The sequence below is a fragment of the Solenopsis invicta genome, chromosome 8 (assembly GCF_016802725.1).
Source record: "Solenopsis invicta isolate M01_SB chromosome 8, UNIL_Sinv_3.0, whole genome shotgun sequence".
In the NCBI taxonomy this organism is placed as follows: domain Eukaryota; kingdom Metazoa; phylum Arthropoda; class Insecta; order Hymenoptera; family Formicidae; genus Solenopsis; species Solenopsis invicta.
Window position 1 is genome coordinate 23,465,521 of NC_052671.1, and position 15,423 is coordinate 23,480,943.

Below are 15,423 nucleotides of genomic sequence, written 5' to 3' on the forward strand. Positions count from 1 at the left end.
TAGAAAAATGATGACTTTTTAGTTTGGAAAATTTTCTGAGGGATAGAATCAATGACGCTGGGATGTACACACATTTATGCCTATTTCCACCAACGCAGATTAACTTTGATCTCAATTTAACTTACTCTTTATCTTTCTTTAGTTCTAAGAATTGGAAAAAGATAAGGAGTAAATTAAACTGAGATCAAAGTTAATCTACATTGGTAAAAATGGGCATTATCTGTTGATTTGAAACATTTTTCTAGTTGACACACAAGAAATGTTAATTTTGTAACAGCTAACACCTTCTGTATCAATTAAATCAATAGAGAAATGTGTACGGTTTCAATGGAATAATCGAACAACAAAATTTTCACCAGAGTAAGAGCTCAATCAAAATGAAAAAAAAGTATGACTGATAAGTCGAACAATACCAATTAAAGATTGATTAAAGAATAACGAGAGACACAACTGCGAGAAATATATTATATATAAAAATCACGAAAAATTGCAAAACGATGAAGGATCTGATCTGAACGAGACGGTCGAACTCAGGGGACGCATCGTCGACGCCGAAACGGCCCGGCTGACGCTAATTGTAAGTACAATGAGATTCGGCGCGGCACGTCGTCGTTTCGCATTGCCGCGACTAAGCTAAGAAGGGAAGCACCCTACGTCGCTATATACGATCGTTTGTAGGTCGTTTCAAACTGTGCATACTTACGTATAATATACACCTGTGAACTATTCGCAGTTACTCTAGAACGACAGAGACGATCGTTACGGGGATCCTAGACGATAGCTCAAGGTGTTCTATAAATATCTATTTGGTAAACCTTAAGTATTAAAGACGGCACCTCGGAGAGACACCGCCTCGAGACTCGACCACCTTGGCATCAAGGAATTGATAGCGAGTGCTGGTGACATTACTTTTGCAGACCGAATTAACCTACGTGTGCTTACAATATTGATATAGTAGTAAACATCAATACATCAATAGAAATTACTGCATCGATAATGCACGCACATACGCGCACACAAATTTTCAGACAATGTTTTTTCTTGTACTACAGTTTCTATCGTATTTCTAAAAACACAGTATAACAAATGTTGTCACGAGTCGATCGTAGAAGCCGATAGCAAAATTATAATTTTTCAATTTTTTCATATTTTTTTAATACTAAATTTTACACACCATCCTGCGTTATCATCTATACTTTAATTTCCACAAACAAAAAGGATTTATAATTCTGTGTAATAAAAAAAATGTTTATGTCTGAAAATAGTGTTTAATATTGTAAATCCAGCTAGCATTCCTTTAATCATCGATAGAGGGATTCTGACGGCACTTGAATGGAGGTCTTTCGATAAAAACGGGGGAAAAAGACTAATAACGCCAGAGCAATCAAGACTGATAAGATCGCAGGTACAAATTGATAACAACGTGATGCACGCATCAATTGACGTTGCCATTAATTAACAATTCGTCTGCGAACATGTTCGTCGTAGCGTAAAGAACTTTTTTTTGTTGTGTCCTGTAGTTCTTATCGAGGAGTTGGATACAATAGTAACTTAATCAGCTTCGTGGGAAAAAGAATGTAAAACTTGTGCAATTCAAAGAAGCAATAAATAAATATTATCTATTATGTTATGTTTAGTCATAGTGTTTTAAAACAAGTATTATAATAATAATCAGATGAAATGTACAACTTTATAAAGAGCTGCGTAACTCCATTTCCAATTCTTCAATTGACGGAAATAACGAAACTAAAAACTTGGATAATTGTCATTGGAGCATAAAGGAAATGTATACAATTAGAAATACGCATTTCATTTGCTCAGTCTTATCACTTATATCTCAATTACTTTGTGCGCACTTATCGTCGTCAACCTCAACGTGATATATATTAACAAAAATATATCCAAAAAAGATTGCACACTTCAATGCCGTAATCTACATGAGCTATCAATTTTTAATTTTTTCTGTATTTTGTTTACGTAAAAACAAAAAATAATTGCACGAAAAACAGCAAATTAAACGTTCATTTTGATTCATGAAATTAGAAAAACGTTAGAATCTATAAAAAAACTATAACAATTTAGCTATATATTATGATTATATAATTTTGTATAATTATATAAAATAATTATACAATTACAAATTAATAAACAGATTTAAATAAAGAAATTTGGAAAAATTTTAATTACGGCTAAAAATTTTTATTTATTGAGAAATATCAAAAATTTTTAAATGAACAAAGAAATGCATAAATATTTCTATTTTTTATTTTACACTGATAATTTGGTATCTTTTTTAAACGCTACCCCGTTAACTCTTTTACTAATATAATGGAGTTTTTGCTTTATGGCTTCCTGCACAAGTTTTACATCGTATCTCGATGGCATTTCTTTTGCGACATAGTCTAAAAAGGGAAATAAAGCTTTTTAAATATACATCTACTAAATTATTTCTAAAGAAAGTAGTACTAAATAAGTAGTAAATGAGAGTATAAATAGTAAATATTTACCGTGTAAAGCTTTGACTCAAATTGGATCCAACTTCTGTTTTTGAAGTACATCATCTTTATGATTTGCGTGTAGGTTCGGTGTAGTGCCAGTCAACGAAGAATTAGCCATCTCTTGTTCAGTAAAAATAAGGAGCATCACATTCTTTACAAATTTGGTTAACGATGCTTTTCGTGAACGCAGAGCTAATTTTTCTTGTGGTACTTCAATACCGCCAATAAGTACAATAAATTTATTTAGTTTCTGTTAAAAAATAATATATGTATTATGTAAACAATGCAAAGGTATTAAATATTACTTAAAAAATATTAATAAACAAATTCTAAATATCATACAGAATCATCCAATTGCTCGCATAAAAATGATGATTTCGAAACGGTTTTGTATTTTACTTGAATATTTTCGTCTATTTTAGTTTTTATTGATGATACAGTAACATCATCTTGGACATTGATATTTGTTTTTTTTAAACTCAGCAATTGTTTAGAACCATTATTCTTCTTTTTTCTATGATTTCTTTCTTTTGGCACATCTTTGATTTCTTTCTCTTGGTCAGTGACAATTGCCATTTCCATATTGGAGTCATTTCCATTTCGATCAGATGGAACATTTATATTTGTAGGATTAAGATTTTCATCCACAGAATACTCTATGTAGTAATTATTTGTATGCGGATCAAGCCTAAATGGTTTTTCATTGGAAACAATATCAACTCATTTGATCTTATTATTCCTGTCCTTTAAAGTTTTATTTAAAATAGAAATTTCACTTGTGAGTTTCGTGATAGCAATTTGTAAACTATCGATTTTCTGACCAAGTGGGTTTACTACTTGGTTATTTGTACTTGATAACACTGCAATATGAATTGGATTAATAAATAAAATTAATTACAACATATAAATATATAATTTTATATTAAAGGTTTGTCTTCATACTTTCAATTGTAATTTGCTCATGCTACTTTAAATATACCGAATCTATATATTTAAAACTGTAGTCACATTAATGATTATAGTGAAGTTAACAAAATAAATGCGAGTAAGAAAATAATGTAACACGCACCTACCGTATTTCATATATAGCGAAATGCTTTGCCATAGCTAAATAATAATGAGAGGAAAGAACGGTGAGAAAGTCGTCAGAAGAAAAATAATCAACACAATCGCTTATTAAATTGAAAGCAACAAACAGCAGTGAGAATAATTTTGTAGTACAAGTGTTCAAATTTTCAAAATATTCATTACGCTAGAAAATCATAAAATCTCTATAAATGATAAAATGAATTCGCATTGGCAAGGCAAAATAACGTTTATATTAATACATCTTACAACCAAAAATTTTTGAATGTCAGTGTCACTCTACACTCATCAAAATCAACATTCTAATAAATTGTGACATACAAAAATGGGTAAAAATTCAAAAAGTAAGTTTAGAAAGATACAAAATATACAAACAAGAATGTTTTAAGTCTTAGTGACTCATTTTTTCATGCTGCCCTCTTTTATATATAAGTAATATTATTGTTATAATTAAAATAAATTGTTACAATTATTTCGGATCATCGGTTCTCTTATTTTATGTTAATTATAATATTGTAATACCTCCTGTTTCTTCCTACAAAACTACTTCTGATTTGCAAAAATATAAAATTTCTTTCTTGACGAAACGATAATATTGCAAACATTTGCTATATCAATATTATTGCACAAAAGAAGAATTAATTTTACACAAATTATTCAGGAATTGCAAATGTTGCAATTTTGTTCAAATGAACTTCAATGTATGTAAATAAAACATTATTGTTTTCCACCGAAAATTTATTAAAAATTTTTATTTGCCATTTTGTTAAAATTTTTATTAGATATTACAATATTATAATTATATTTATTGCTGTTATTGTTGAAATATCACAATTAATCATAAGATAATTATCCAATTATCAAGAATTTTTATTAAATATTAAACAAAATTTATTTATTTATGACATTTGTAATATACATGTAGGCCATGAATAAATTTTATCTCATATAGTAGTAAGGAAACAGTATACTATAACATAACACAGTTTCCTTTTACACTACAAGAGTATTGAATAATCTCTGGTGTTATACGAGGCATCGTGAACGATGCAATCTTTGTAAGAATCTTCTAACGGTTAACGATCTACATATTGGAATATTTACAACATTTAAATTCTTGATATTAATATTACTTACAGTCGAGCTTTTCTATAGAATTTGTTTGTATTGATTCATCTGAAGTAAAGGTCAAGTTTGCTATTCCCTCTTTCTTTTGATTAGCGACGAGAGTCTGCTTTACAAAAGTCTGAAAGTGTTTTTTGGACTTTAACTTTTTTTGTATATTTTTCTTCTGTAAAAACAAATATAAAAATATATATATTATATCCAAATAATGACAATACTTATAGATTTATCAATACATAGAACATGTCAAACTAGACAACATTCGCTATTGATATTCGTGATTTTTTTATATGTCAAGACTTGAAAGCGTATAATAAAAAATAATCCATTATTTTTAGATTTTTTAAATCAAAATTTCTAAATGTGATAAATCGAATCCTTTTTCAATTTTCCTTATATATTTGTTTATTTTTCTGCATGCAAATCTGAAAGTAAAAAAAACTTTTACTTTAATAAAAAAGAAAACGTTTTTCTTCAAAAAAGTTTTGTTTAAAAGAATTGACAAAATTTTGTTTAAGTAGTGTAATCTAAAACAAATCTTACTGATTCTTCTTTTTTCAGATTTTTTCAAGAATTAGAATTCATATAAAGAAAATAAACAGATGTAGAGGAAATTGAAAAAATTTTATTTCTTTGTCAAGTTTAGCTCCATATATTTCCATATTTTTTATATTTATATTTTGGTTTGTGAATGATGGCATCCATCAATAAATAAATAAATAAATAAATATATATATATATATATATATATATATATATATATATATATATAGTCACGTTCAGCTATTATTGTTATAGTCGTTGGATAGATAGAAGGAAGGAAGCCTCGTAGCGTGGAGGATAGGTCGGCCTCCGCTGGTCGGCGTCGTCTGTGATCGGGCCAGATTTTTCTCGGTGGTTCACTGAGATTAATATTTTATTCTCAATATTAAAATTAACAATAAAATCGATGCTCGAACCGGCTGAATATCGCGGGAAGCTTATTATAACAAAAATAAAGAAAGATATACTTGTTGCTGAATTTGAAACTTATTGTATAAAAATTGAATAAACTCGATTGAAAAGAGTTAACACGCATATTAAAATGTTGTCGGATGACGACGACCGGACTTAAATAAAAATGTAATTTTTTAAAATTAGATTCTTAAAAGTATTCTAAATAACCAAACAATAAGAAAACATATATGATAATATTTTATGTATAATTATATATATCTTTTACATAAAAGATATATATATAATTTTTACCGGTAATTGAAATTTAAAATTTAATTATGTATAAAACAGAAAATTAAATTATTATTATTATATTTAATTGTATGTATAAAAAAACTTATTTACATGGTAACATGCTTTAAATTATTTAGATGTTTAGCTTTCCGTTATTGAATGCATAGAAAAAAGGGGTGCTGCAGAAACTATAATAAAATGATAATGGAATCGATGTCAAATTGACATCAATTTGATGTCGAAATCATTTCGATATTAATTCAATAGGTTATTTCTCGTTGAGTTATATAGTAATACTGATAAAAAATTGTAAATTTAATATAATTTAAAAATTGAATGAAAAATAAAGTAATTAAAAATTGCATTAAGAAATTAAATTTAGTTAAATTAAAAGTTAATGTTTAAAAGTATTATTTGCATTGTTTTAAATAAGAATGTAATGTAATCTATTTGACACTTATACGTCAGCATTTACTCGTACATTATCTATATTAATTTTTCAAAATCTATAGATATATATTATATATTACATTTTATTTTTCTAATTATTATTAGATTTTATTTTTCTAATTTTATAAATTGTTTAAGTGTAATGCATAATATAAAAATTTTTAAAAATTTTAAATTAGTTGCATTAAGAATCCTAAATACTCACAGCAACTACATTTAGGAATACTGACATTAGTAGCAAGAAATGATACGCTGACACGCTGAGAATTCTTGTGTGCTATTTTTAAATGGAAAGATATTTTGACAAAATAACATTGTAAATCATTTTAACTAATTTGTACAATTGTTCGAAAACTATTTTTTTTTTGACAGTTGTTTATTAATTGCCAAAAAAAGCATAGCCTTTGGACAATTTTACAAATTTGTTAATGTGATTTATAGTGTTGTCATCAAAATATCTCTTTATTTAAAAATGGCACACAAGAATTGTCAGCGTCTCACATCACATTAAAATTCGATTTAATCGTAATTTATGAAATCCTGTAATTTCGGATTGAAATGATAGATTTAATAAGTGAGTGCTAGCGCTATCACTAGGCGGCCATGTCGCGGTGGATCTTCTCGTAGTCAAATGCGGCCACAGGCTTTATATCTAGGCGCCACCGTGACCGACTACCCAGCTCATACTTCAGTGAAACTTTTAGAAGCTGCTTATTGTAACTTTGAGACGAATACTCGCTCTCGTACTTTTTATACGTGACCTGTGTGTGGAACCTGTTCAACATAAAATTTTATATTTTTACATGTAAATAACAATTTGCATTGTTATTTAATCTTGTACATGAATTAAAGGTTTAATTTAAATTTAATCTTTTTTTAATTTTTTTTAACAAAAAGGATACAAGAAGTACTTTTTTGTAAATTAAATATTTATTACGTTTACATTAATGTATTTTGTTTTAATAAATCTATCTCTCGAGTAGAAAATGGTTAAGGTTTGCTTGCATTTTGTTTCGGGTGCAATCAGAATTTCATGGCATGCCTTATTGTGGAAAGCCTGATCTGGCTCTGTTAATGCCTGAATCAGGATTGCCGTATTATTTATCACTGTGGTATCCTCTGTCAGCGCCGTAATAAGGGCTGCTCTATCAGCGCCTAATTGCGGAAATCCTTACGCGGCCCTGATTAAGTTTTATCTAAAATTCTCTATCAAATGCGCATGCACCAAATCATCGGAGTTTGATGAAAATTTCATTTTGAAGTCTCAATTGTATGTCGCAATTTTTGTACTGTTGTGATTTCAAATAAAAAATAATGGATTGTTCAGAAAAAATTAGAAAACTAACACGAATACGTGTTAAAAGGTTTTGTGCAGTTCACAAAAAAGGTAGGTACATATTACACATTAATTATTTCTAGATTAAATTATTATTATATATTATTATATACCTTATGGGACTGTCAATTCATTGTTAAATGTAGGAACTCATGTATCCGGATATTTCGAATTCATTCTTTCACATTTGAATGTAAATAGTTTAATTTACAAATCAGTTTTGAAAATTTAGGTTAACCGCAAAGATCATTTTTCGGTCAGGGTATCGCAAAAGTATTATAAATGAAAAAATTTATTTCAGATAAAAATTATTCAGTATCAGGACCATCGACGTTTACCGTTGGTTAAAATAAACGTTCATTAATAGAAAATTGTGATATAAATAAAAGTGAAGAAAACATTGATTTAGATAAAAGTGCAGGAAATAAAATTGACGTTAATAATGATATTAATGATGATGGAAGTGGAGATGATGTTGATGAGAATGACTTCAGTGAATATGATCATTACAGTAATGATGACCAATACGAAGAAGATATTGAAGAAGAATTTAATGAAATTGAAGCGCTTCGAGAATGGGCTATAAAATGTAATATTAAACATACACATTTAGACTCTCTACTTCAAATTCTTAGGCGAAAAATGCTTTCAGAGTTGCCAAAATGTTCCAAAACTTTTTTAAAAACAACATCTGCTGAATATGAAATAAAACAATTTAAAGGACCGAATAATGTTGTTATTGGCGAATTTGTATACTTTGGAATTGCTAAACATCTCCAAAGATAAATGCAGATTTGCATCAAGAGAATAAGCTGTATCTACAATTTAATATCGACGGCCTCTTTTTAAATCAAGTAGTGAACAATTTTGGCCAATCTTATGCAAAATTCATTTTTCTACGGATATATATAAAGTATTTCCTGTGGCTATATATGCGGGTACCGAAAAGCCAAGTAATATAAATGAATATTTATCAAGTATAATTAAGGAATTAACAGAACTCTTACAGGAAGGAATAGAAATAAGTGAAAGAATATTTGAAGTGCACATTAAGTGCTTTGTATGTGACAGATCAGCGCGCTCATTCATTAAGTGCATAAAAGGTCACGGTGGATTTTATTTATGTGAACGCTGTACTATTTGCGGAGAACGATACAACAAACAAACTGTATATTTCTACAAATTCTGATGAGAGAAGTGATAGATCTTTTCGAAATGTAGACCAACTCGAGCATCATATCAACATCTCGTTTTTAATTGAAATACCTCAAGTTGACATGATTAATCATTTTGTATTGGACTATATGTACCTTTGTTGTTTAGGTATCATGAAAAAATTATTAATCGCTTATTGGTTAGGAGGTAATCAAAGCACTAAATTAAATCAAAATAGTAGGTGTCAACTATCTCAGATTTTAATTAATTTGCAATCACAAGTACCGGCGGATTTTCAACGGACTACAAAGTCAATATTTGACATTTCGAAATGGAAAGCTACCGAATTAAGCTTATTTTTATTATACTGTGGACCAATTGTTTGGAAAAGAGTCCTTCCGAGTAAATTCTACAAACATTTTCTCCTTTTTCATGTTGCGTATCGGATATTGTGTTCAGAAAATTTAGCTTTAAAATTTCACGGACAGGCCAAAATTTATCTTATACGTTTTGTTCAATTATTACGTAATTTGTATGGAACAGAGAGTCAAATAATGAATATGCACAGTCTTATCCATTTAGCTAATGATGTTATAAACATGAAGTGCCCTTTAAGCAAAATTACGGCGTTTCCATTCGAAAATGCTTTAGGAAAGATAAAAAATATGCTCCGAAGTGGTAACCGGCCTTTACCTCAAATATGTCGTTGACTTCATGAAACATTCTTTGTTAATGAGGAAAAGGTAACATTACAATCTGCTATTAGTGATATAAAAGTTAAACGTATGTTACCCTCCGGAGAGATACTTGTCAAAAAGCTATGCTATAAAGAATCTATATTATCATGTAATTCATCACCAGATAATACCCATACAGCACAGAGAGATTGCAGGAACATTGCAGAATGATTTCATTGAAACATTGTAATATTGCATTTTGATTGCGAAACATTGTTGCAACATTGCTGGAAGGTTGCAGCAACATTAAGATGTCCGCTTTTTGAAATATTCCATTGAAACATCCCATTTTTTCAAAATATTCACATAAATATTATTACATCACATAATTCCAACAAACAAAACAATATTTGTGTAACAATTTAAAAAACATTTTTCGCAAAAAAAAATTTCGGGAATATTTTTTCGGAAATTTCCAAGCGGTCACCCATCCAAGTCGCAACTCCGGTGAACGTTGCTTGACCTCCGTGATCGCTGCGAACTGATTCCTCATGGTGACCTATAAACACTTTATGCTGATATGTGTATATAACTGGTAGATCAGATCACGTTATCGAAAAAATGAAATATGTATAATTAAAGCACAATATTTATATAAACAAATATAAAATTATAGTTTTTTCTACTAATTTTGCAAATGCAGAATAGCATCTGGAATAACTTTTCTGTTATTTGTGTAAATAAGATGTAATTAGAAAATATATATCAATATAATACAATAATTAAATTAAATATAAAAAAATTTTTATTAAAAAAGCAATTAAAAAATATTGGTTATTTATTGAGCTGTAGATCGAGGTTTCTTTATATATGAACCTATTTCATCTATTTATATAAATATTTATGTTTTTTAACAATACTATGATGCGCACGGGACCGGATGTCTTTTTCTACACGTCTTAGAATCAACATTTGAAGGATATCTGCAGACGTCTATGCAAAGTCGATTTGCAGTCAACTTTAAAAGCCTGACTTGGATGGGTCGACTTATGGACAGTCAATATATGAACGGTTGTACTCTTAGGGAATGTAGAAATTTAGCGGAAAATTTAGTAATGTCGCCCGACCTTAGTTTGCTAAATGCAGATGAATAATTATGGATGAGTTAAATTAATATATTATTTTACGCAAATATTCTGCTTTGGCTCTTTATTGCCACTACTTTATTAAAAAATTATGATATTGCAAATATTTCCGAAATATTACTGGCATATGCCATGCGATGTTGCAGACGTATTGTTAATTTATGTTTCTGCAATGTCTCCGTAATATTGCATTGCAATCTGCAACATTGCAACGTTGCTGCAATGTTGCTGGAATTTTCTGTGCTGTATGGGTACAGTTTTATTGAAAAATGGCTCAATATTACACATAGATAAAATTTATATTCCACCAAATGAAAATAATAATGGTATTCAAATTTCTGGAAATATCTTAAATCCAGAAAAATCCATATTTATATATCCCTGCAATTCCGAGTCATTAAATATATGAAAAGTCATTAAATCTCATATTAGAAGAATATGTACATTTCGATCAGTCGTTTCAAAAATGATATATTTTTAAATCGATGGTTATGGCCAAGAAAAAAATTATGTAATGCCGTTTCTTCACCAATAAAAGTTTAATTTCAACAATTTTACTTTTTTGTCCAAAGTATTTTATTTCAGCATTTTAGAAAACTACAATATTGAATGTAGTAAATTTGAACAGACCAGCAGTTAATCTAGCCGCTGATAGTTTATTGTTTCATAACCATCGCCGATCGCAATCATCGCTCACGAAGAGATCGTAGTGTATCACATAAAGGTAAGATTTGTTTTTCTTGTTAAACTTATACGAAAATTAGTACAGAAGTGCAAAATTTTATTTCAATTGAAAAATATCGGCTATTAGAAAATTGCGATTTTCATAAAAATATAGGCAATACATATTATAACAATCCTATAGTCACAAAGTTATAATATAATCTATCAAATGCCGGTGCATACAAATCAACTGCGGTATATATTGGAAAGAGGGAAGGTAGTCGCAACAAAAGCTGTATTGTTTTTCTTTTTTTTTCTATAAATACGGCAATAATTTTAGAAATTAATTAGATTGAAAATTTATTAAATATTGTGAAGAAAATATGAAAAATATTTGTATTAGATTATTATTCTAAATTTGATTGTTTTACAGAAAAATTAGCAGAAATGAGATAAAGAATTTTGTATTATATATTTGTATTTATATTAAATTTTGATGTTATCGTAGATGGGTAAAGCACCATACAAGCTGGTTGAATTTGCTGAAGAAAGTGATGGGATAAAAAGTATCGATGTTGTCCCACCAAATTGGATTTTTTATGATGGTAAAGCAGGTCTGATGACAAAATTTATGCCACAGCCATGCAATAATAAGAATTTAGCCTATTTGCATTCTCTTATGCAACAAAAGAAACCTGCGCCAGAAAATTGGCCAAATTATACCGTTGAAGTACGAGGTGAAGCAAGTAAGTCGTTAAATACTGTTATTAACTTTCATATCAATTTTATTAATTTTTATTTCAATATATATATATATATATATATATATTTACATTATGTAATTTAATTATAAATAAACTTGTCCAGAAACGTATGAGGAAGCTTTAAAAAAAGTAGAGATTTTAAAAAACCAAAAATACGCTTTTTCAACTGACAATGAAACTACGGCAAAGGCTAAAGTGTCAGCTCTAAAAAAATTGTATAAAATGCAAAGATCTGAAAAAAAATGATGCAAATAAGAATCTTTGGGAAGTTCTTGCATTAGAAGAGTCCTATGTTGATGATAAATGTATCATTTATTTTATAATTATTGATAAATTGATTATATTTCTTTGACTATAATAAAATGTAATATTTTAATTTTTCTATTATTAGCATCTGATTTTTCTTTGACTTCTGATAAGAGCATTACATATAAAAAGAGCAGCAAAAGATCAAAAGTGGAATCTGTTCATAAAAATTTAGATAAATTATGTATTTTTTTAACTTTTTAGTACGCTAAATTTAAATATTTATATATACACATTTTGTTAAATATTTTTTATTATGAAGGAATATCTGGACAAAAATAAGAAGATTTAAATATAAATAAAATTAAATATATTAATTTTATGAATTTTATGATAGTTATATTTAATTGATTTTTTATATGTATACTTATTTTATCACATTAACTAGTTTTTATATATTCTAGAGAAAAATTTTTCACACACAGGAAAAGAATTATATAAAAAATCTCCATCTAGTACCTCGATTTCCAGAAAGGAAATTGATTTGAAGAGTTTACAATCAACAAATACATGCAATGATAGCATGAGAAACAGTGAAACGTCTGTATTATATGACGATGGAATCCCAGTTATGAACTTTGACCCGATGTCTTTAACGGATGGTGAGTATAATCATTTTACAAATAAAATTGAAATTTAATTGTTTTATAATAAATATAAGCACTAAGATCTAGCTACAACCGAAGAAGGCTTTCTTACTACCATTGTGTTGTTACACTATCGGTCCAAAACATATTTGTAATTTTAATTGTTTTATTTCCACTTTTTTAGATATTAAAGATTTAATAAACAGAGGGTTCCGTAGCCAAAACGTACAACTAACCAAAATAAGTACACAATTAGAGGAAATTTATAATATTTTACAAGAAAAAAAAATAGGCAACTTCTCCGAGATCTGTAATACTGGAAATTTTACGGAAAAGTACCAAATAGATTTACCATTTAAAAATTTAGACGATTTCCAGAATTTTGACAACAAATTGAAAACGGATACAAAATTTCAAGAAGACGTTGTAAGTTTTCACTTTGTAAATATAATTATCATATTCCTAGTAATAATTATAAGTTGAACACAAATATAGAATCAATATTTGCCAATATTGTAATATAATTAGAAATATTTAATGTGAAAATATTTTTTTAAACACATACTTTTATATAATGCATTTAAAACTAATAAAGATGTGCTTATGGTTTTCAGAAGTTTAATATATGAACATTAGTCGATTCAAAATCTTCACTTACCCACACTGTAAGGAACATTTTAAAACGTTACATGTCAAGAAATGTGATACAAAAATATACTGCTGTGAAAGAAACGGCAACGAAACTCACTTTCCAGCAAACGAACTTTTTTTCCTGTATTCAAGGTATTTTTATTAAAATTTAAATTATAAATATTGAATTATTAAATTGAAAGGAATCTTGATAATGATAATTGTTACGTTAGTAATATTATTATCAAAAAAATGTTATCTCTAGTTTTATATTTTTAGTTTTCTTTGTTTTATTATTCAGTTTTTGTAGTTTAGTTTCTCTTACCTGTATCTTATAACACTAGCAGATAGTATTTATGCTATCATTAAAATAAAAAATAAAAATTATTTAAAATTAATGTCAAGAAAAACTAATTTATTTCTAGATATTATAGTTGCGGAATATAGAAATAACCCAAAAGCTTCGCCAGTTACCGCCAAAAGTTTTTATAAAAGTGTGGGCGCATTAATGGTGTAAAGGACTGGGAAGGTTATTGTTCAATCCAAGCCAAGAAAGGAAATGTTATATAATAGAGTGTAGTATTTTCATTGCTCATACCAAAGTGTTATTTTATCGTTTTATATATATTTCATTAATAAATAAATAATGTAAATTAAAAAATCTAATATCAATCCATAAACCTTCTTCCTTCCTTTACAGTACCTTATCGGGACCCTATAAGAATTGCGTTACTAGGGCCGATCAGGAAACTGCTATCAGGGCCATATAGAACACGACGTTACATTTTTGATAAGGCGCCATGTCAGACTGCCTTAACAAGACCTGATCGGGCAATAGGGCAAAACCTAGCGTACCCCTCTTAGGGCCGCGTTTTATTTTCTACTCGAGTGGGTTTCGATCTTATTTTTAATCAATCTTAATACCATATTTTCAGTTCAAAAATCTCGATCGATTCAAATTACTTTTTTTTAAATTGGTTTTAATCGCACATTTTCAACATATTGTATTTTTTAATCAAATATTTTAACTTTTGGCATGATTTTTTTCTATCCTTCCAATCCATTAAACGATTTCTGGGAAATGATAATGGAATCGATGTAAAATTGACATCAATTTGACGTCAAAATCATTTTAATATGATTCGATATAGATCATTTCTCGTTGAGTTATAGTACCAAAAGGATGTTAATATCATTTATTAAATGTTTTATACACGTTGATATTGACATCGAAATGGCATCGAAATTTGAACATTTTAACATCGATGTCGACGTGAAATTTGATCATTTCGACCGTCAAAATGACATCAATTTGACATCGATCCGACCTATCATTTCTCCCTGGGTTCTAGTTAAGATTTTACTATCTAATTTTTTCCTATATAAATCAAACATCCCTTAACCGTCTTAGCCTTACGAAATTATTCTTAAGCGTGTTTCCCTTTCGGCACCGAACTCACGGAATCCCTCACTCTCTTCACACTTGCATACACACGTTCGAAAACTCATTTATACAACAATTAAATACATATGTACTACTTTAACCCTTAAACACGTAAGTGGGTCTGAGAGACCCCATATGAAGTTTTGAACGCTTGCTATGTGAAGACGGAATGAGATAGGAGGTTCGGACCAAGACGTAAAAAAAGTTTGAAATCTCCTCTTTCAATTAATATAGTTGATCAACTTTTTTGGTCAACTAGAATTCGAACGGCACAGCAGCAAAGTTTTGTTAGGGTCAATGCGACCTATATAGTGTGTAAGTGAAACT

At 28.6% G+C, this 15,423-nt stretch overlaps 1 protein-coding gene across 1 annotated transcript; it reads left to right on the top strand.

The window, feature by feature from the left end:
- The first annotated feature begins 10,932 nt into the window (after positions 1-10,932).
- LOC105204475 lies at positions 10,933-14,627 on the top strand. The gene is made up of 6 exons (XM_039452960.1): positions 10,933-11,426; positions 11,874-12,111; positions 12,840-13,037; positions 13,207-13,448; positions 13,637-13,805; positions 14,078-14,627. Exons 2-5 carry the CDS (start codon positions 11,874-11,876, stop codon positions 13,649-13,651), a joined length of 693 nt encoding a protein of 230 aa, XP_039308894.1. The 5' UTR covers positions 10,933-11,426; the 3' UTR covers positions 13,652-13,805; positions 14,078-14,627.
- The last annotated feature ends 796 nt before the right edge of the window (positions 14,628-15,423 follow it).

Bases quoted from the DNA above. Each gene is read 5' to 3' on its own strand.
- LOC105204475 (XM_039452960.1), top strand. From the start codon at position 11,874: ATGGGTAAAGCACCATACAAGCTGGTTGAATTTGCTGAAGAAAGTGAT. The intron at 12,112-12,839 runs GTAAGTCGTTAA...TATATATTCTAG, and splicing joins TGAAGTACGAGGTGAAGCAA to AGAAAAATTTTTCACACACA. The intron at 13,038-13,206 runs GTGAGTATAATC...CCACTTTTTTAG, and splicing joins CCCGATGTCTTTAACGGATG to ATATTAAAGATTTAATAAAC.